The 20590-nt window shown below is 51.6% G+C and overlaps 2 protein-coding genes across 5 annotated transcripts in view; one reads left to right on the top strand and one right to left on the bottom strand.

Moving 5' to 3' along the window:
* SSBP3 (single stranded DNA binding protein 3) overlaps positions 1-12386 on the top strand; it is a 50776-nt gene extending 38390 nt beyond the window's left edge. The window contains exons 6-18 of one of the 4 annotated variants that reach the window (XM_072343856.1): positions 1758-1838; positions 2542-2601; positions 4457-4523; positions 4620-4696; positions 7891-7979; positions 8115-8163; positions 8310-8345; positions 8547-8601; positions 9123-9193; positions 9782-9860; positions 9985-10013; positions 10121-10222; positions 10860-12386. In XM_072343856.1, coding sequence (XP_072199957.1) covers positions 1758-1838; positions 2542-2601; positions 4457-4523; positions 4620-4696; positions 7891-7979; positions 8115-8163; positions 8310-8345; positions 8547-8601; positions 9123-9193; positions 9782-9860; positions 9985-10013; positions 10121-10222; positions 10860-10889 — 825 coding nt within the window. In that variant the 3' untranslated portion in view covers positions 10890-12386. The remainder of the gene's footprint in view (positions 1-1757; positions 1839-2541; positions 2602-4456; positions 4524-4619; positions 4697-7890; positions 7980-8114; positions 8164-8309; positions 8346-8546; positions 8602-9122; positions 9194-9781; positions 9861-9984; positions 10014-10120; positions 10223-10859) is intronic. The other 3 variants (XM_072343853.1, XM_072343855.1, XM_072343854.1) reach the window with 3 other exon arrangements.
* A 3573-nt stretch (positions 12387-15959) lies between these two features.
* Positions 15960-20521, bottom strand: MRPL37 (mitochondrial ribosomal protein L37). Its single transcript, XM_072343599.1, has 7 exons — positions 20117-20521; positions 19193-19376; positions 18629-18744; positions 17950-18135; positions 17550-17707; positions 16804-17007; positions 15960-16212 (listed from the first exon to the last, which is right to left on the bottom strand). Exons 1-7 carry the CDS (start codon positions 20496-20498, stop codon positions 16135-16137), a joined length of 1308 nt encoding a protein of 435 aa, XP_072199700.1. The 5' UTR covers positions 20499-20521; the 3' UTR covers positions 15960-16134.
* Positions 20522-20590: the final 69 nt, after the last annotated feature.

The raw sequence follows: 20590 nt of genomic DNA, 5'->3' as shown, positions 1-20590 counted from the left end.
GTTTATGGAGATAACTGCATCCAGAGGCCCCGCATTTCTGACTGAGGAGCACTGGGCCCAGCCGCAAGCGGGGGCCTCTCCGGGCCTGGGGCAGGAAGGAGCGGTGCTTCAGATGTGCTGCTCGCTTCAGCATGTAGCTTGGAGGAAGAAAACCCACCTCCTCCTCCTCCCCCACCCTGAGGGAGTTAGTTGTGAAGTGCCCTAACCCACTTCAACAAGCTGCGGTCCCATGCTGAGCCTCCATCCCCGCTGAGGAGGGGAAAGGAGAGCCACACAAAATGGCCGCAGGCCTTCGGCCTCGCTCGCACCACCCCATGTTGTGCACTGCTGCGGGGCAGGAGCATCCCGGTGGCACGTGCCCTGAGAGCTGGGTGCTCTGTGGCTCCAAGTGCCAGCCCACAGTGCTATTGGAGCCGACAGCACGGCTTCATTTCCACCACAGCCCTGTTGCAGCATTTGGCTACATGTCCCCACGTCGCAGCCTGTAAAAAAAAATAAATAAAATGAAAAAACCCTCTTGCTTTATTTACATCGCACTCAAGTTTCCACGGTACAAAAGATTTGCAGGTGCAAATATGTCCTGCCTTCATTAACTTCCCCTCCCTTTTTAATTTATGTGATTTCAATTTTCCTTCCCTGTACTGTTAATTAGGGGACCCTCTAATCAGTACCATTATCACAGTGGTATTCATGTTTAGGAAAGCTGCTAAACAAATGCTTGCAAAATTGCTAAATGGCTAATTAATGTCTGTTAATTAAGAAAATTGCTCATGGTAACAAACCATGCCATTGCTGGCAGCAGCTAGAAGGCGAACACTTGTTGAAATTAGTAACAAGGCAGGTAGAGAACATCTGCTTTGCGCCTTTCCTGGAGTGTGCAGTCGCTTCGCATAACGCACTTACCGAGCTTATTTGCTTTCTGTACCAATTACACGTCCTTTGACTCAAAAATACCCCTCTTTTTTTTTCCCCCCCTTGTGTTAACATGCAGCGATACGTCCTTGCACCAAACTCACCGTTCCTTCAAGCAAACTTTCATGTTGTGCTTTAAAGGGAAATATTTAAGAAAAAGAAAAAGTGGGCGTTCAACCCCAAAATGTCAGCAACTGCTGCATTGCGGTGCTCAAAACCTACAGCAACTAATGTTTCCTTTTTTCCATAGATGTCCTTAGTAGCACTTTACCCGAGCACACCGCGAGCCCTGGGCTGGCAAACCCTGGGAGGCGTTTCCAGCCATCAGGATGTGGGAGGAGAGAGGAGAACATGATTTTTGTTGTTGTTTTGGGGTGTTTTTTTGGTGTTTTTTTGGGGGGGTATTTTCCCCCCAACCTCTCTGACCCCCCCCTCCTCTCCTGCCTATTTTTCTTCCTCGTTGCACGCCCTCACCAAGTGTTTCCCCTTGTATTTATCATGGCAGACGTGGTTGAACTACTGGACCATTCACTGTAATGTGGCCGCTGTACTTTGACAGATGTTCTGATTTTTTTTTTTTATTATTTTTGGGGTTTTTTGGTTGTTTTTTTTTTTGTGGTTTTTTATTGTTATTTTTATTTTTTGCCTATATCGTTATTCATCGTTCAGTTACAAATGAGTAGAAACTCAACTAAGAGGAGAGAGAAAACAAAACAACAATTGGTGAACCGCCTTCCACGACAACAACAACAAGAAATAAACAGCTCCACCCGTCAATCCTTTTTAGCTCTTTCTGCGCTTTCATGTGCTAATCTATAACCTCCTTCTACTGTCTGACCTCACAGGGACCGCCTGGTTCACAGCCCTCGCCACACGCACAGCCTCCACCCCACAACCCTAACAGCATGATGGGACCCCACAGTCAGGTAACGGCACTAGCGATGGGTAGGGCTGTGAATCGGGACGCGCTCTGCGAGCGCGCTGGGAGCGGGAGCCCGCTGCCCCCAGCTCTGCCACGGGGTGCTGCTTTCCCCCCCAGTGCTGGGTTGTTTTTACTGGGTGTGCAGGTGACGGCGGACTGAGAACTCACTCGTGGGTATCAGAGTGGTTTACCTCCCCCAGGCAGCCCGAGGAATGGAGCTGGATGTGGGTTTTTAAGCTTCTGTTGGTAGCAGCAGTTGTAAAAGAGCACCTTAAGTCTTCTTATTTTTATGTTTTTTTTTTCCACACTTAGAGTTGGGGAGTTTTTTTGTGTGTGTGCGTGTCTGTATGTGCTTATTTCCCACTTTCACACATATATATACATACGTTTAAGCTCAGTCTCTAACACTCAGAGTTTCCCGTGCACTAATGGTAACAGCCTCACATAGTACAGCCGAAGTATGTCAAACACTCAAACAATAAACCTACAGAAAACATAAATAAATGGACTCCGGACACTTTTTTTCTTTTTTTCTTCTTTTTTTTTTTTCTTCTTTTTTTCTTTTTTTCCTTTTTCAACTCAACTTTTTGAAAGAAGGATTTCTCCAGAAAAACAAAAATCAAAGTCTATAAAGTCTAACCAGCGTGTGTGGGGCACGAGCTGTCCCCCCGCTGCACGATGCTAACCTGCTTTCTGTGTCATTGCAGCCTTTCATGTCACCACGCTACGCAGGAGGTCCCCGGCCCCCCATCCGGATGGGAAACCAGGTACAGCTCCCTGACCCCGGACAGATTTTCCCTGCTATCCCTGCAAATTAAAGTGATGGAGATAATCCCGGCCGCCGCAGGGTCAGGCGGGGCAGGTCGCTCCTGAATTTTGGGGTTGGGTTTATCCTCTTATCTCGGCTTAGGCCGTTTGCTGCTGTCCTTGCCAGCTCCCACTCCACGCGCTGCCCTAACGTGTGGCATCGCCTTGAGGCACTGACAGCAGGTCTGTGTGGCAGTAACCTCATCACGGGTTGCTTTTCTTGCAGTGAAATTAAAGGAAGCTTGCAATTCCTTGGAGTAGCAAAATAACTTCGGAAAATATTGTCTTGGGAGTTTGCTTTTGTTAACGCTTCTTACGAGTGACGTTGTTCTTATATAGCTCTTCTTATTAGGAAAAGCACCGGTCAGAACCATAGAATCATTACAGCTGGAATAAGACCTCTAAGGTCACAAAGCCCAAACCCAGACCCACAGCCCCATGGCCACTGACTGTGCCCCTCAGTGCCACATCCCTGCGGTTCTGGAACACCTCCAGGGACGGTGCCCCAACCGCCTCCCTGTGCCAGTGCCTCCTTCTGAGAAGAAGTTTTTCCTAATACCCAATTTATAATTCCTGGCAGAAGAGCAGCCAGCAAATAGGATGTTGCAGCTTTCTTAATGCTGTTAGTTGCTGAATTGGAGGCTTTAGTCACTGCGTCTTCCAGAACACCTCCAGACCAGGCAGGGTAGGAGGTAGCAGTGATGCAGACAGACGGACAGCACGGTGCAGCATGTGGCTCTGTGGGTTTTGGGGGAGGCGGAGCTGCTGCTGTTCCCAGCGGTTGTTTTGTTAGGTCCTACCCAAACTGCTGCCTAGCAGGGCTGAGACCAACCAGTTGCGGTTTCGCACCACCATGCACTGCACAGATGTGTCCCGTGTGCTGGCAAAGCAGGGACCGCAGAGGGTTTGTGCAGCAGTGGGGTTCAGGTCTTCCACGTCTCCTAACCTTTGATTTCAACTGTAAGGTTAATTAGAAAGATATTTTTCTTCCCCCAAACACCGTGTCTAAAATGCAGCTTTGTGCATACCCAGAGCTTGGTGTCGTTACGGTCACATCCAGTGGGACAAGAATAAATAGGAAGACAGGCAAGCCAGAGAGCAGAAGTCTAAATACTCAGCGCCACGACAGCTCCTGTTTATCTTCCTCCTGCCACTATCTTTCAAGATGTAAAATACTGGGAATGAAAGTCAGCCTGGCTGCTGAGTTGGATGGGGCCTGTGTTCGCATGAGGGGGACCAGTGTCACGGTGGTATTCAAATAAAAGGCAGCTCTGCTTCAGAAAGGCTTGCAGTTTGCTTCCCCAAGGCAGATAGTATCTGTGCTTTCTCCCCCTTTATCTGCTCAGAGCAGTGTGGGGAAGGCAGCCTTTGAACTTTAAATAGCCTGTGCTTCGGGGAGGGGGAGCGACCTCATCTGAAAACATGGGAATAGGCCCCATGCATGCAGGGGTGAAACCAAATGCTGGTCTCTTGTAAGTGCAGCATTGCCCATTGTGGGCTGTGGTGCTGGGCTGCCATCATGGCTTGTCAGAATACCTCTGCCCTGCACAGCATGCGGCTCCCTAAATACTGGTGTCTGGAGTCGGATTCTAGGGGATGTTTGCAAAGGGAAAGAGAAACAGTGCCGGGAGTTGTAGGGATGTGGCATGCAAGGCAGTGCAAGGTGGGATGCAGCTCTACAAGACAGGAGAGTGTTGGGTCCTGAACAACCCCTGTCCCCTTGGGAACTGGAAAACCTTGACTCAGATCTCTGCACCTCAGCCGCATTTTGGCCATGTGCTGATTTGTGTAATCTCCCCTGCCTTGTTTCCCCAGCCTCCGGGGGCCGTTCCTGGTACACAGCCATTGCTGCCCAATTCGATGGATCCCACGCGACAGCAAGGTAAACCTACAGCGGTGGTTTGGATGTTTCCCCCTCCTCGTTAGCTGTTACTTTGGGGTTCCATCCCACCTAATGTGCCTGCTTTCCTCCCGGCAGGGCACCCGAACATGGGCGGACCCATGCAAAGGATGAATCCTCCGCGAGGGATGGGCCCCATGGGTCCCGGTCCGCAGGTAACCCAGCAGCACCAAAGAGCAGCGCACAGCTCTGCCAACACCAACCACTATCTCCACAACCCCCAGGGGCAGGAAAGGCTGGGAGATTTCCCCTCCTGTCCCCCATTAGTGTTAATGCGTTTTACATTAGTCTTGCATCTGGAAATCCCTCCTTTTAACGGTAGTGAGGTCTTCAGGGCTGCGTGTCCTCATTAAGGGTATTGCAGCCCCCCTTGCCCTTCAGCCGAAGGGGATGCCACTTAGCGCCGAGCCGTAGCAGTGTTTGAGTGCATTATGCAGCAGGCCTGGGAAACAGTTATGACCCTAACAGCAGGAAAGGGGAAGGATGCTTACATTAAAAATAAATAATAATAACAATAATAAGAAAACAAATGGAAAGATACCTTCAGTGAGGAAATAACTGTTCCCTTTGCTAGTTCCTCCCCCTCGTGCCCTGATCTGCAGTGCGCTTGAGCTCCCTCTTATTTCAGGGTTTTTTTTGGAGGGGCAAAGGGGGAGGTTGTGCAAAGGGACTCTGCTCAGGAGGAAGGTGAGCTTAGCAGGGCAGATTTCACATGCAGCTTGGCCACCTGCATGCCAGCGTCCTCATCCTCAGTGCCCTCTGTGCCTCAGAGAAGTTGGGTCACCTATTTTTTGGCTTTTTCAAGTGTGTTTCAGAAGCTCTGGTCCTTTTGCAGGCATTTTGGCACACCCACACCTTGAACCTTCAGAGCTCCTGTGCCAGTGCTGGTTGTCCCCGTGGTTTTTCACACGTGTGCTCCCAACTGTGTAAACACATTGCAGCTCCCCCCGCTCTCACTTCACCCGACCGCAGCTCAGAAAGCTGCTCAAACTCAATCAAAGTTCTCTCTTACGCTGCAGTAATAGCAAATCCTGCTCAGCTACTCCAGAAAAGGGGAGGTGTGGTGGGGACAGCCAGCCCAAGGAGGAACAAACTCTGAAATTAAGCAGATCTGGGTTAATATATTCTGCCTTTCTGTTGATTCATTTTCTGAAGTGGATTTGCATGCTGCTCTGTTGACTCACTTCTGTTTGTTCCTTCTAAGAGACTTCAAAAACACATTACCATATTTTGGTTGTAGGTTTATCCTCTCTGCATTGTCGCCTACGTCGGGTTTTTAGCGCGAGGCTCAGAGTCTGTCAGGAGACAAACGTGTGTGTTCGAGTTTTGTTTTGTTTCTCCCCTCGAGACTGTCGAGCTAAAGCGAGTGCAGCGTCAAGGGAGTTGTGTCATTCCCTACCACGAGGCAGGGAGGAGTGCCCGAATCCACAGCTCTACATCCACCCTAGGGCAGAGGGAGGACACCCTCAAGCAATATTGCCCGTGCAGTGTTAGCAGTGCCGTGGCTGAGGATGCGGGAGCTGCTCCTGCACCTGCAGTGCTCCTTTTTTGAGGGACTGCAAAAAAAGTTTTGTAAATGGCATTTGCCAGCACGACCAGCGCCAAGGAAAGCATTGAGCTGCTCGCTTCCCACTTGCTGAGATTGCTGCGAAGCCTGGCAGCGCTGCGTGGGCTGGCGGCAGGTCTGGGAGCCGGGAGGAGCTGTGAAATTCTCAGAGCTTTATTTTTTACTCCGCCGCTCCCTGTGTACGTACATGAGGCAGAGCTTGGCAGAAGCGTGTCCTCCCCTTTGCGAAGCGCAACTGCTGCCTTCCTGACCTCGTGCTGCCTTCCCAAAGCTGGGGGCAGCCATCAGAAGTTCTGAACCAAGGTCAGAGCTCCCAGCTCCCCACCTGCCCAGCACTTCTCCTTGTTGCTGTTAAAGCGTTGTACCAGGACCTTCCCAAACACGGCTTAAAAGTCATTCCAAATGCCCCCGGAGCGCCCAGCCGTGACATCCCAGTGTCCTGCTAATTACAGACCAACCGTGAATCACCTCTTACAGCCCAACTCTTCTGCTTTTTCCCTTTAGGAGCCACACTTTTAACTCTGCATCACATAACTCAGTGCTTCTGTTAAAGGCTCCATCAGCGTTTGCCCAGCACGCAGGTCGCTCAGCACAGCTGCGTTCCTCCCCACCCTCCTCCAGCATCTTTCAGATGGCTCCTTTGCCTCCCTTTCAGCTCCAATTAAACATGCTGAGCATATTTATTTTTTTTTTCCTTAAACAAGAGGTTTGATGCTGCAATTCAGTGCAAATGGCTGGAATTTGGATCAATTATGGCCTTGCTCGTAATTTGTTTGGGGAAACCCTTGTCTGCCTCTTCCAAAACAAACTTCCTGGATGCTCACAACAGAGCAGTGCATAAACCCAGGGAAAAGTTGGCCTAAAAAAAAAGCTAGCTTCAAATTGAGCTGTGAGTGCTTGGGGAGCTGTGCCCATCTCCTGCTCTCAATGGCACAAATGCTGCCAGAACTGATGCATCATAGCATGGTTGACCTGATGGGAGATGTGCTGAGATCCGTGGGTGTCTGTGGAGCTCTGGGGCTGTGGGCACCCTGCTCCTGGAGGGACACTGCCCCCCAACAGCCAGCGGGCACTGCAGCTTCTGCCCGCCATCATGCCTTCCTCCTCCTCCTCTTCCTCCTTTTCCTCTCCTCCTGCAGGCTGTAGGGCACAGGGACCACCACAGCATGCCGTTTCCTCCCCTGCCTTGCTTAAGAAAGAAAAAAAAGACAAACTACAAAGCCGCATGTGGGAGCAGGCGTGCAGAGTGGGGGAAGGCAGCAGCTCTGCTCTTGCAGCGCGACCTAAATCAGGCTGTGCATCGCCCAGAGGGCAGCGAGCACAGCACAAATCCAATGGAGCGCAGCATGCGGGGGATTCCTCCTCCTGCAGCACTCTGGGCTGGGCTTTGTGCTGGGGCTCTTGTAACGAGATGAAGGCTGAGAGGGGACTCTGAGGGCTGGGGCTTGGGGTGTCCCTGTGGCTATGGGGTGTCCCTGTGGCTATGGGGTGTCCCTGTGGCTATGGGGTGCCGGGGTGGCTGCAGGTGCTGAGCAGCTCCTGGGGGATTTTGGCAGAGCCACGTGGCTGCAGGAAAACAAACCCCACTGCTCTGCCCTGCTGGGAGCAGACGGGCTTTGCGTTACTGTGGTTTTGTTTTTTTTAAGTTGTTATTCTTTTCCGTCGTCACCTAATTATCTGCAGCGTTCTTTTTTTTGCAAACTAACCCTCTTGTTTTTTTGTTTGTTTGTGTCTTTTTTTCCCTTCTCTTTCCCTCTCCGGTTTCCCCTCTCGTTATGGTAGACTGATCCTTGGTTATCGTTGCAGAACTATGGCAGCGGCATGAGACCTCCGCCCAACTCCTTAGGCCCCGGCATGCCCGGAATTAACATGTAAGCCCCCTCAGCCCACACTGGGCACACGTGTCCCTGCACTTTCAGGACCTGGGGTGCTGCCTGGCTGCCCCGGGATGTGCAGAGAGATGGATAACAGCAGAACTTTATTTTTCTGTTTCATTTTGTCCTCAGGGGGCCAGGAGCTGGCAGACCATGGCCCAACCCCAGCAGTGCTAACTCAGTGAGTATGCTCTGTCCTTGTATTCAAGGCACAGTGGCTGTGTGGGGAGCATCCCTAACATTGGACGCACAGCCTGGGTGTCTGTGGGGCTTGGGGATGCTTTCTCGTGGCCCCGGTTGCTAAACTCTGCTCTTCTTTCCATGTAGATCCCATACTCTTCTTCATCGCCTGGTACATATGTGGTGAGTTCTCCCAGCTCCATGCAAGTATGGGTGAAAGTAGGGCATGTGGGGTTGGCTTCAGGGCTGGGAGAGCGTTGGGAAATGAGTGGCAGCAGGGATATAACGCAGCGTTCCCCATGCTTTAGCGCTGCTGGGGTCAAACCGGAGCTGCACTCTGCTTCAGGGCAGCAGCACGGCTCACCCAGCTCCATCTCTTTGCAGGGTCCTCCCGGCGGCGGCGGCCCTCCAGGGACACCCATCATGCCCAGCCCTGCAGGTAGGAGCCCACACCCCTCCCTGGGGCCGGCCCTGTTCCCCCCGCTGGGCTTTGGGGGGAGCGTGGTGCCACAGCTGCAGGGGAGGAGCTGCTGCGCGGCTGTGGCTGCTCCTTCTCCTCCTGCATTTTGATGAGGAGCCCTGACCTACATTTCTGGCTGGGTCCTTACAAAACTCACTGACCTCGCAGCCAGGCCCCTCCCTCCTGCCCCTGTATTTTGGGATAATCCCGTGTGCGTTCGGAGTCGAGGTGTTTTGGTATGGGCACGTTCTCTCTCTGCACATCCCCCGACAAGTGAACCCCGCGCTCCGTGCTTAGAAGTTGAATTATTTTTTCACAGTTGAATTTCTGTGATTAAAAACTTTGTGGATCTTCATTAAATACAAATTAGCCAGAAAATGGTGGTACTTAGAGGGAATTTTAGGTGATAAAATACAAAAGAATGAGTTCAAGTGGCATGAGTTTGTTTTAATTAAGAAATGAATTAATCACCAGACTTACTGGGCTTCACTGTTCCACAGATTCAACAAATTCAAGTGACAACATCTACACAATGATTAATCCAGTACCGCCCGCAGGCAGTCGATCGAATGTAAGTCTGCTTTCTAATAATTTACATATCAGATACCATAACAAATCATAATTAACTTCATCAGTTGAGAGCAAAGCAGTTTAATTGATTTCAGCCATTTGTTACAAAATAGAAATAAAACAAACCATCAAAAAGTGATTAACTCTTCGGCGACTTTGTTAATTTTTTATGCTTATCGAGAGGGTGGCGATCCTGCTGCTCTGGTCAAGGTGGTGGTGAACCTTTGGCTTTGGAGGGGTCTGAGCATCAACTGCCTTCATTGCATATATATATGTGAAGAGAGCCCTCGCTGCTGGCGTGGCTTGCACACCTGGGTGTGCCCAGATGCTGTAGGTGGATGTGGATGACCACAAGCCCGCGGTGTTGGCACGGTCTCTGGGTTTGGCCAAACGCTGTAGGTAGACGTGGATGGCTGCAGCCCCCTAGGTGTGTCCTGCAGCCTTCGGGGGTGGATGCATCCATTTTAGCCAGCTACAGTCAGGCTGGCAGATGGTGCCCCAGAGCCACCAGGGCCTGGGTGTTGCTTTCTGACTGACACAGTGTTGATACCTTACGGCTGATGATGTGTGGTTGCCTTCCCTTCCACAGTTCCCGATGGGCCCTGGCTCTGACGGCCCCATGGGTGGCATGGGTGGCATGGAGCCCCATCACATGAATGGATCGTTAGGTGAGCGCCCGCCCTGTGCTTCAGGGAGCCCCCGTGGTTCTCCTGCTGAGTGGGGTTTGTGGGTGGGAGTGGGGCTGTGGCTGCATCTTCAATAAGGCTTTTCTCATTTGTCCCCACCCTGCAGGGTCAGGAGACATAGATGGACTTCCAAAAGTAAGTGAGCTGCTGGGCTGTGCCGGACCTCCCTTTCCTGGGGCTGTGAGCGGGGCAGGCTGGGTGTGTGGGATCCCACTGACCGCTTACCCTGTGCTCTCCCGCAGAATTCTCCAAACAACATAAGTGGCATTAGCAATCCCCCGGGCACTCCAAGAGACGACGGGGAGCTGGGAGGCAACTTTCTCCATTCCTTCCAAAACGACAATGTGAGTCTGGGGATGAGGATGGGCGCCCTCCATCCTTTCTGCCCTCGGTTTTGCTGTTTACAAGCAGCTCTGGGATAGAAGGTGGAGGAGGAAGAAAGGCGTGGGGCGGGCATGGGTGGAAGCGAGCTTGGCTTCTCCCAGGGCAGAGAGACGTGGGGAATGGAGGTGAGGAGGCTGTGGGAGAGGCTCCCATGGGACAGCGGCCAGCTGGGACATGCAGCTCCACTCCCACCTCCTCCACTCCCCGCTGCTGTTGGGAGTCACTCGGGTTCCTCCAAAGTAATGGGAGGTGAGGGTGAGACCTGCAGCCGGCTCGCAGTGCTGGGTACGGGCTCAGGCGCCTCGCCTGCTTTTACTATATTAGCATTACATACATACATACAGCTTAATGATTGCTTTTTTTTTTCCCCAATTTCTTCTTACCCCATACTGCTGTGGTTATTTTCTCTCTGGAAAGGCAACTTGCAGAGCAGATTATATCCTGATAAAGGAGTCTCCGCCATCCTCTCTCTCCATCTGATTTATTCACTCCCATTACATTGCTTTACAGCTTCCATGAGCCCCAGCCCCGCTCTCCCGTCTCCTCTCCACACGGTGCTCGGGGCTGGCGCTCACCATGGCTTTGTCTCTCTTGCAGTATTCCCCCAGCATGACGATGAGTGTGTGATTTCCCTCCCCCTCCTCCTCTCCAGGATCAAGAGAGTCAGCTGCCGTTCAGAGGATCTCAAAGAATTATGCAAGAAGAAGCTAAGTGTATGGGCAGGGAGACGCGTGACGGGGCCAGCACCCCAGGTTTAGTTTCATGCAATAAAAAGGCTGAACTTTTTATTCCATAAAACATGAAGGACAAAACTTAAAATATTTCAAGACATGATGACAAGATCCTTCTTTGTGCAGAAGGGTTTATATATGTACATGACACTTCTTTTTGGAAACAAATGGAAGCCTCTAGCACCCAACTCCGATCTCTTTGCTTTGTTCTTTTAAATAAAGACAGAAACAGAACCCCGTTGTATGTTTGTGCCGTGCGACACCAGGAAGCTAGTCTAGATATGGAACCTCATGTTGTCTCTGTTGTAGTCATTTTTTAAATAAACTGGACAGTTTACAATGGTGGTTTTCGTTCGGAAGGCCTGGTTGGTTTTTTTTTTGTTGTTGTTGTTTCTTGGTTTTGTGTTTGTTTGTGTTTTGCTTTGGTTTTGTTTCTGTTGCTGTTTTTTCCTCCTTTTTGTTCCGTTTTGGGTTCTTTTTGTGCTCGTTGGCAGCACATCGCTTCTTCCTCCAGTGACGAGATGAAGAGACTCCACCACCTCGTGATAAAGGCACTAACACAGGTGGCCCCCATAGGATCACATCCTTGGTTCGCTGTGATCTCCCTCCCCGTGGCTGTGGCATGCACTGTGTTAGTCCGTCCCCCCTCCCCAGAGTACGCCAAGAACTCTGTCCCTCCCTTCCTCCAGCTGGTTCACCACTGTCACCTATTTGACTTGTTCAATCCACCGAAAGAAAGCAGAAGGAAAGGGCCGCTCCGCCCTGGGACTTTGAAGCTGTGATCTCAGCCAACCTCGGTTCTTTCTTTTTCTTTTTTTGGGGGGGGAGGGGCTTTTTTTGCTTCGCCTTTTTGCTTTGTTATCCCTTTAAAGATGTGCTCTTGTCGGGGTTTCACTTCTCTGTGGGTTGGAACTGGATGGAGATCTTTTCCAAGCAGTTAACCGTTGTTGCGATGTATCCTTGCTACTCTGTACGCTGTCATAAGGACGCAGCAGGAAGGGGCCCCGTGCTGGGGGGGTGGGGGTAGGGAAGGGGGGGGGGGATACCGTGCAGCCCCCCCTGTGTGCTGCTCTTCGTTTCTCTCAATCTCCATTTCTGCTCCGTGTATATCATACTCTGTAAAATATGATCTCCCTGGATTGACCCTTGTGCGGATTATTGAAAGCATTGTATCTTGTTTCAGTGTTTTTTCTTACCTTGTAGTCTGGTTCTAAAATACCGAGAGGGGAAAAAAAAAAACAACAAAAAAACAAAAAAAAAGACAAAAAAAAGAAAAAAAAAGTTTAAAAAAAACTTAAAAAAAAAAGAAAAAAAAAAAGTACTGATTCTACATTGTAGTTTGTGTACGATATTTGTTGATAATGTTTTATTAAAGGGATGTCTTTTTTTCCGCACCCCTTCACTGAGATGTTTTTGGGGAACGTTTGGCTTGTTTTTCTGATTCCCAGCGCGAGACTCGAGATGCCCACGGACCTTTTTTTAGTGTGTGATATGGATTTTTGTTACAATGTTTGCCTTCTTTTTCCTAGGCATTAATTGTGCTTTCCCTGTAGGGGTGGGGAGGGGCGGCCGGGGGCACTCATCCTTACAGTCAGGTTATTGCTTCCGAGGTCCCGCTCTGACTGACTCCATGAAGATCCGAGATGCTCCCGTGGGCTCCACGATGGGTCCAAGCTTTTTTTCTTTATTCGTTTTCCCCATTTTTCCATCTTTTTTTGTTTTCTTGTTTTATTCTGACGCGAGGAAATGAAAGGAGCGCTTTTAATGTATTTTAAAATGAATAGCTAAATTATTGTCTTCATTGCTATGGGATGGGGTTTGGTTTTTTTATTTTTTTTTTTTTTTTTGAATGAAACGGTTCTCCCCCCCCTTTCCCCCCGCCCTCCCCCCTCCCCATGCTGTAATAAATATCAACATAAACATTTGAATCCGGTGCTCAGCTGTTTGTTCTCGGTGTGTGCTGTGCGTGGCTGTGTGCTCTGGGCTCAGACCCGGTGCAATGCTGGGGCGTTGTGGGCTGGGGGCTGTTGGGGGCCATCTTTGTGGCAGCAGTGAGGGTGATGTGCTGGCAGTGCGTGGGGACAGGCTGCTTTTGCGGTGCTTCCCTGGATTTGTGAAGCATTTTGGAGTAAATTCAGCTCTTAGCCTGGGAAAGACATACAATGGTTGGGATGGGAGGGATCTCAAAGCCCACCTTGCTCCGACCCCTGCTGCGGGCTGGCTGCGGCCACCAGGACAAATGTTGCGATGGAAGGCCACAATGAAGTCTCCCTGCAGCCTTCTCTGGGCTGAACAGGCCCAGCTCCCACAGCCTTTTGTTGTGGTAGAGGTGCTCCAGCCCTCTGAGCATCTTCGCAGCCCTCCTCTGGGCCTCTCCAACAGCCTCCCATCTTTCTGAGCTGGGGTCCCACAGCCTGGGCACAGCACTGCAGGTGAGGCCCTGTGTGCAGGCACTAAGGGTGCCGATGGGCACCTGATAGCTCACCATGGCAGAGCCACGTGGGAGCCTGGGGATGCACAGAAGCACTTTCTGGGGCTAGAAAGGCAGATTTCTGCTCTCTGTCCCAGCATAGAGACCCTTGTGCTCCCCAGCTCTAGGGCTCTTTCAACACAGCACTGAGAGCTGCCAAGCTCCTTCCTCAGCAGCCTCCCAAGCCCGGCCCCAGGGGTAATTGTCTCCCACATTGGTGCTCATTAAATTAAAGGAGGAGGTGAGGAGCAGGGGCTCCAGCCAGGTGCAGCGTGTACTTGCTGGCCCCGCTAACATCTCCCAGATGTTGGGTCCATACTGGGCTGAGCCAGGGGAAAGCAGCGCTGGACAAACAGTCCTCATCTTGAGCAGCAGTGAGGGATTCAGCATGCGATGCACTTGCTCTGTGCCCCGAGTGCCCGCTGCAGTGAGTGGGAGCAGCCCGTGCAGCTCCCAGAGACCAGAGGATCCCAGGAGCAGCTCAGCAGGGTCACGGTGCTGGCGGCTGCTCCTAATGGAGGCAGCAGGAGCTCTTCTTGCAGCTCTCCCTGGCGGCACAGCCAGCATGTTCTCCCACGTTCTGCTTCCCGACTGCCGTTCATGAAATGTTAATGTCTGCTTCTCGGGCCGTGCTGAGGTAATGCCGTTTAGCTGCTGACGAGCCTTTATGACTTATTGATGCCCTCCCAGATGTGCCTCTGTGCCCCATTCCCAGCTCCAGCTCGATTCCATTGGGTGACACCGGAGGAACGTGTGTGCACTGGACTGCACGCAGTGCGCCTGCAGCACCCTCAGGACACCCACAGTAGGGCTCAGCCAGCCCAGGAGCCCGGCTCTGCCCACCCTGCCTCCCTCTGGGACCTCAGAGCTCAGCCAGGACATGGGGCTGCCACATCCCCAGCAACATGAGCACAGACCAGGGCTGGCAGCAGCCCCCCTCGGCTCACACACCTTCTGAGTGACCGAAGCTGGTACCTGAAGCGACCTCATTTCCCCGCTGAGCGCCCAATGTTTTACTGCTGCCATCGTTTGTCAATATTGCCTTTGTTCTGCCCTCCTCCATCCCTTCCCATGCTTTGTCTCCAACTCCCGGCACAGGCAGGACTCCAGCCTCGCTCTTTCTTACTCTCCTGCTGCCTTTACTAGCAGTGATTTCTTTGTGGAGCGGTAAAAGGGGACTTTGGCTCTTTCCCATGCAGGCCATCTCCACACCCACCGGGAACATGGGAGGTGTTTCATCTCCTTGCCCTATCTTTACCACAACCCATCTTTGAACAGCTTCCTTAGCAAAGCTGTTCTGCTCAGGAATGCGAGAGCTGCTGAGTGCAGGGCTGGCTGCTCGGCAGGGCTGCCTCCCTGCGCCGGGCGCTGACCCACGGCAGGAAGGGTGAGCGATGTCACTTCCAGCTGTTCTGCAGGGCCCCCACGGCATAGCAGAGAGCCAACGAGCCTGAAGAGACAGAACCACCACCTGGAACAGCCTCTGCAAAGCACAGCTATGAAAAGATGTTCCTAAATAGCCGGGTGCGAATCACAGATTTAAACAGACAAGCTGAATTGAGCAGCCCTTTGAACAGGTGGCATTAACATAATTCAGATCAATGCGACGCTTCCCGGATTATTTCTCTTCAAGCGTTTTCTCCGAACTATTGAGGGATTTATTAATCTCACTCACAGGAGATGCCTCCCAGTTCATTGAGCCCAACAGCTGATCTCGAGTTTGACGAGCGAGGATCTGTTTGATAGGCCGAGACCGGAGCACACAACGGAGGTGTTCATCCAGATGGTCAGACGAGATCACAAAGCACAGACCGGTCTCTGACATGAGAGACTGACGTGATACGAATTTCTTGGAAATGTGTGTGCTCTCCCACTCCTTAAAATAGCACAGGCTGTCCTGTTCCTTCCCATGTGCTGAAGGGGAATGGCGCAGAGCTGGAAAACGTTTTACATTTGGTCGGAGCTGATTTCACCTTCATCTTACCAAAAAAGCCACGCTTAATCCCCCTCATTTTCAGAGTGGTGCTTCCTGCTCAGCTCGCAACGTGCGGCAGGAAGAAATCCTTTGTGTTTTTAGCAGCCAGTTACCAGGCACCAAAGTTTCATGCTACGCTCCAAGGCGCTTTCCCCAAATGGCTACTTCCCTTAATCAGTACTGGGAGGGGTAGAAGAACCACAGCTCTGCAGGTCCAACTACCCAGCCTCCCTGATGAAGTACTTTGGGAACTAAGCGCAAGGCAGCACGACACCCCAGAGCTCCCAAAGCAAAGCAAAGTAAAACCCACACGGAAGGAGAAAGGCACGACTCGGGCTCCCCCCTTTAAGCTCCTCGGGTACCTCCCAGGTTCGTCTGTGCAAAAGCACACAGAGCACAGCAGCTGTGCAAAGGAACCACGAGTGCTTTATGTTCCTGCGAGGTAACCGTGGAAACACCCCGGAGGATGCACTCCATCACCAGGATGCACTCCATCACCGTGTAACCTCACACAGGTGAGCTCCTCAAATTCAACTTCCTTCAGGCACGGTTTGGTTTAAAACAAAGATTTACTTTCTGCAGCAACGTGATTTATTTCTGAAAGTACATCAGTCCACCTTTCCTTCGCTGTGTGATGGTTCTGGCAAGGAGAAGCAGCAGGTACAGTTGGTGAAGGATTTTCATCTGAGCTGAATTTCACACAGATCCATGCAGATACAGTGCCAGAAACTTCTTGAATGTTTCTGGCTGTAAGCCATATATTCCAGTGGGCTTCTGCAGAGGAAAGACATGGATGCTCAGTTTGCAGTGAAGTGATTAATGCAGACAAACAACGGCTTTAAATACGCTTGATTAAGGCTTCAAAGGTGGTGCCTTCCTAACTGTGTTCCCCCTGCTCTCCCCAGGTGGGTCTGTGTGTAGGTACTCCCACTGCTATAGATCTCAGGCAGCACAAACACTTTGCCCACCCACCTGAGACGCCGTCCCCGCGTAACCGGGGCCGACAGCACTGTGCTCCATTTACTCTCCGCAGTGAAGCTGACAGTTGCATGTAAGCCCTTCTTTCGTCAGAGCACAAGTTGATTTCAAACAAGCGTACTATGAGATGGTAGATTACAGATGGGCAGATCTTTATGTAGGAGTTCATATTAAGCTTGGCATGCGGCTTGTATGCTATGCAGTACATCAGCAGTACAAATACTCCCTGGCAGTAACACCTGCTTAAGGCTCTCCTGTAAGAACAGGGCCGGTGCCAGCATCAGTCCCCTCGGCTGGTTTAAAACCCGCACCACAGCTGCGTGCCAGAGGTGAAAGTGTTGCACACTGAGGACCATTCCCAGCCCAGGAGTGCCCCCATTCACTTACTGTAACGACCCTCTTCTTGACTTCTGGAACACACTGGGCACTTTCGTACAGATTCTGGTCAGAGTCGATCCAGACCAGGTTCTTTATGCCATCATTAGACACGAGGTCTGTTGTGTTTAATTGGAACACCAAGAACTGGAAGAGCTGGCCATCTGTGCCAACGCTTTGCACCACTATTGGCTGCTCCAAGACCTGGGGATCATTCTAGGAAAGAAGGGAAGGAGAAGGTTTAAAAAGGCAGCTACCACAGCAACTCTATGAGTAGTTGCTGATTCTGCATATTCTACTTGGTTTAAAGCCAAGATTTTAATAAATGTATTGTTACCTTGCCCAGAAAATTACTCTAGTCAAACAAGTTTTGAATGTAGATTTGGTATTTTAATTAAAATTCCTCCTTCAGCCAGCAACGAAGTATCAATTTGCATACTGAGATGTGGGAAGGGCTTTTATTTTAACAGTTAAACCTTCTCCCTGGCTCCTACCTATTACCACCTCAGTGCATGTCACATCATGAACACGCTCATTGCTGAGGTGGTGTTCTGGATCAGCAGATAGCAGCAGCCATACCTGAACGTTAGACTAAGAGCTCTGGAGTGGGAAGCTATGATCGTCACTGTATCCTCAGTGCAGCTTTGAAAACTATTCCAACATGCTACAGCAAGGGAATTCCACAGCCCTTCCCGCTGGCTGCGGTGTTAGGGAAAGAACAAAGGCCCAGCAAGACAGCAGCAGTCTCCAATACGTACCCCATACAGAGCCTTCGCCTTTGCCAGTGCGTTGCCAAAAGCAAACATCAGCATTTTAGCACGGAGCTGTTCTGGTCTGAACCTGTTAGGACGATTGTTGGCCGATTCCAGGAAATACAGAGTGTGAGGATGAGAGTACGGATAACCATCTTTGAAACCTAAACGGCAGATAACCACATCAGAAATCGCTCAGTAAGAGGCTACAGAGCCCATGTGTTCTCCCTTATCTTCAGGATCTGTTAAAGCAATTTGCCTGCTTTTTTCTTTTCCTCCATAGAGCTACCACTGGTGTGGAGTGCCTGCACTGCACACCCACTGCCCCACTCCCATCCTCCCCCTCCCCATAGCCATGTGGCACAAAGGCAAGGGCTGCTAAGAAACCGTCACCTCCTAGACTTGCCTGTGTCATTGAGCTCTTGGTACACATTCACTTCCTGAAGGTCGATTGTGGGAGAGATGGGATAGAAGGTCTCCAGAACATGGTCCTTTGTGGCCAGTATCTCTTCCTTGGAGGCTATTGGTGGTATTGGAGTCATAGAGTTCATAAGTATTCCATTCAGGCCACGGATCTGAAGGAGAGTAGATTCTGGGAAGGGAAATCAGACTGTATTCAAACATCACTAAAATAACGTTGGGCAAAGGCATACGTTTGCTTCGGGGCAACAGCACTCTTGCAGCCCTTTGTTTTACAAGGTTCCTTCTCCCCCTCACCTCCAACCTGATCTAAAATAATAGCACAGCCGTAGGTTCTTTTACTAAAGCAGCAATGTTGATTACTGGTGTTAGCTTGTTAACTAAACATATTTAGAAAGATCACTATCCAGATTTGGACGCCAAAAATAAGCAACCAGTTTTAAGACACTTGGTTCTCTTCTCCCACCTTGCTGGTATTGCCTGACACCTCAGTAATCCCCTCAGGGCAAACAGTCAAGGCTGCCTATCCACACAGCGCTACGGAATCAAGAACTGGTTCTAGAAATTGCTCTGTTCCTTCTAAGCCTTTAGCTTCTGAGTGCCTTTGTTAGCCCTCTCATGGTAAGGAAAAGAGCCAACTGCTTTCAAGCACTGCAGCAACCAACCTCTTTCCCATGTAGCTGCAATCCGGTAGTTTCGAGCCAGCATTCTTCTAGCCAGGGAAGGATACTTCATTGACATTGACCGGCATAAATGTATCAAGTCTTCAAACAATACAGGGCTTTAGAGTGAAGGGAAAAAAGAATGGTCATACGAAGTAAATACGTTGTGCTAATGGCAGGCGGATGCTTCTGGGATACCAATGTCATAAAACATCATTGCTAACACCGATTTCAAGTTACTACCCAGCAAACCAGCCCCGTTCCAACTTGGCAGAGGTGATGCTTAGCGTCACCTATTTTAAAAATTGACATTCTGCATCAGCTAAAACTTCATCTTAAGCAGAACGCAGTCCTTGGCCTAAAAGAAGCTTCAATATAGAGTATGTGTAACGTTGGTACTACTGCCAACCTGCAGAACTGCTCTGTTTACAAGGTGACAAAGGCACTGACAGTTTTGCACCACGGCTCTCCCTACAGCAGCTCCATGTGTGAGTTTCCCTTGTAGCGTCACAGCCTGTGGTTCCCACTGACAAACAGCTTTACGCCAAAGCCTAAGTGAACACTTACCAGTATTTTTCTCTTTTGGGAGAGACTTCCGTGGTCTCCCAGAGCCGTGCATGTGCAATCGCACGGTGCACGGCCTCCTCCTGCTCCTGGAGCTGGTATGCTGGGTTCTCGGCAATGCTGAGCACCGCTGCAGGTAAGCCTTGCACCAGCTTCGTCTTGGTGAGCCACTGCGCCTGCCGAACCCCTCGAAACAAAATAACGACACACACGAGCGTGAATTTCCTTCAAGCCAGATATTAGGTAAAAATTCTTATCAGAGACTGTGGAGGCATCAGTACAGGCTGCCTGGGAAAGCAGTGGAGTCGCCGTCCCAGAGGTGTTCAAGGGCAGCTGTTGCACTGAGGGACACAGTCAGTGGGCATGGCGGGGATGGGCTGGGGTTGGACTTGGTTGATTTTAAGGGCTTTTCCAACTTTAATGACCCTATGACTCATGAATGAGGCCACCAGGCAGGTTGGCAATGGGTGTGCAGTGCAGCGGGCTGATGGAAGGGTTCACGGAACCATAAAACTGCTTGAGTTGGAAAGGACCCTTAAAGGCACTGAACAGGGACACCCACAGCTCTATCCGATGCTCAGAGCCCCATTCAGCCTGGCCTCAGGTGTCTCCAGCGATGGTGCCTCTCTCCTGTTTCCGTTCGAAACCATTTCCCCTCCCCCTGTCACAGCAGAACCCACCCTAGAGTCTGTCCCCTTCCTTCTCACAGCCCCCCTCGAAGCACCCACAGGCCGCCCTCGGGTCTCCCAGGAGCCCTCTCGTCTCCGGGCACAGCGGCGTTGTTTCATCCCTGGGGCCATTTTCGTGGCCGGACTCCAACAGATCCGCGTCCCTCCTGTCCGTGTCCCTCCTGCCTCACCCCGGACGCGGCGCTCCAGCCGCGCTGTCCGCACACTGAGGCCACCCGGGCTCCGCACATTGCGGTACCTTCCAGCATGCGGACCCGCTGGTGGCAGATGAAGCAGCCGCGCTCCTTGCGCAGCGGCATGTCCTCGTAGCGCGGCCCGGGGCTGTGCCAGGGATCCCTCCAGCCGCGGTCCCAGGGCGGGAAGCGCGGCCGGGCCAGGCCGGGCACGAAGTGCTGCCGGCCCTCGTACGTGACGGTGTCCAGCTCCACCTGCTCGCGTACCGGCCGCCGCTCCACCACCCGGGCCAGCCGGTCCGGCGGCGGCCCGCGAGTGGTCCATGGGGTGCGGGGCAGCGGCCCGCGGGGACGGGGCGGCCCGGGACGGGTGAGGATGCCGCGGCTGTGAGCCGCCGCCCGCCTCAGCACGGCGGGCCTGAACGGCACGGCTCCCACTGCCGCCATCTTGCCGCGGGCCGGCGGGAGAGCGGGGGGGGCGGGATCGCGGCGTGAGTGACGGCGGAGGAGGCCAATGGGAGAGCTGCGACGGGGAGAGG

The sequence above is a fragment of the Excalfactoria chinensis genome, chromosome 8, assembly GCF_039878825.1.
Source record: "Excalfactoria chinensis isolate bCotChi1 chromosome 8, bCotChi1.hap2, whole genome shotgun sequence".
Taxonomy (NCBI): domain Eukaryota; kingdom Metazoa; phylum Chordata; class Aves; order Galliformes; family Phasianidae; genus Excalfactoria; species Excalfactoria chinensis.
Note: the sequence above shows the minus strand (reverse complement) of the source record. Positions and strands in the feature narration are given on the sequence as shown.

What these genes read in the sequence shown, in the direction of transcription:
- MRPL37 (XM_072343599.1), bottom strand. Translation starts at nt 20,498, where the DNA reads ATGGCGGCAGTGGGAGCCGTGCCGTTCAGGCCCGCCGTGCTGAGGCGG. An exon ending in CCCAAAAGAGAAAAATACTG is followed by an intron (nt 18,745 to 19,192) that starts GTAAGTGTTCAC and finishes TTCACTCTAAAG; the next exon opens with CCCTGTATTGTTTGAAGACT. An exon ending in TCAAGAAGAGGGTCGTTACA is followed by an intron (nt 16,213 to 16,803) that starts GTAAGTGAATGG and finishes TTTCCTCTGCAG; the next exon opens with AAGCCCACTGGAATATATGG.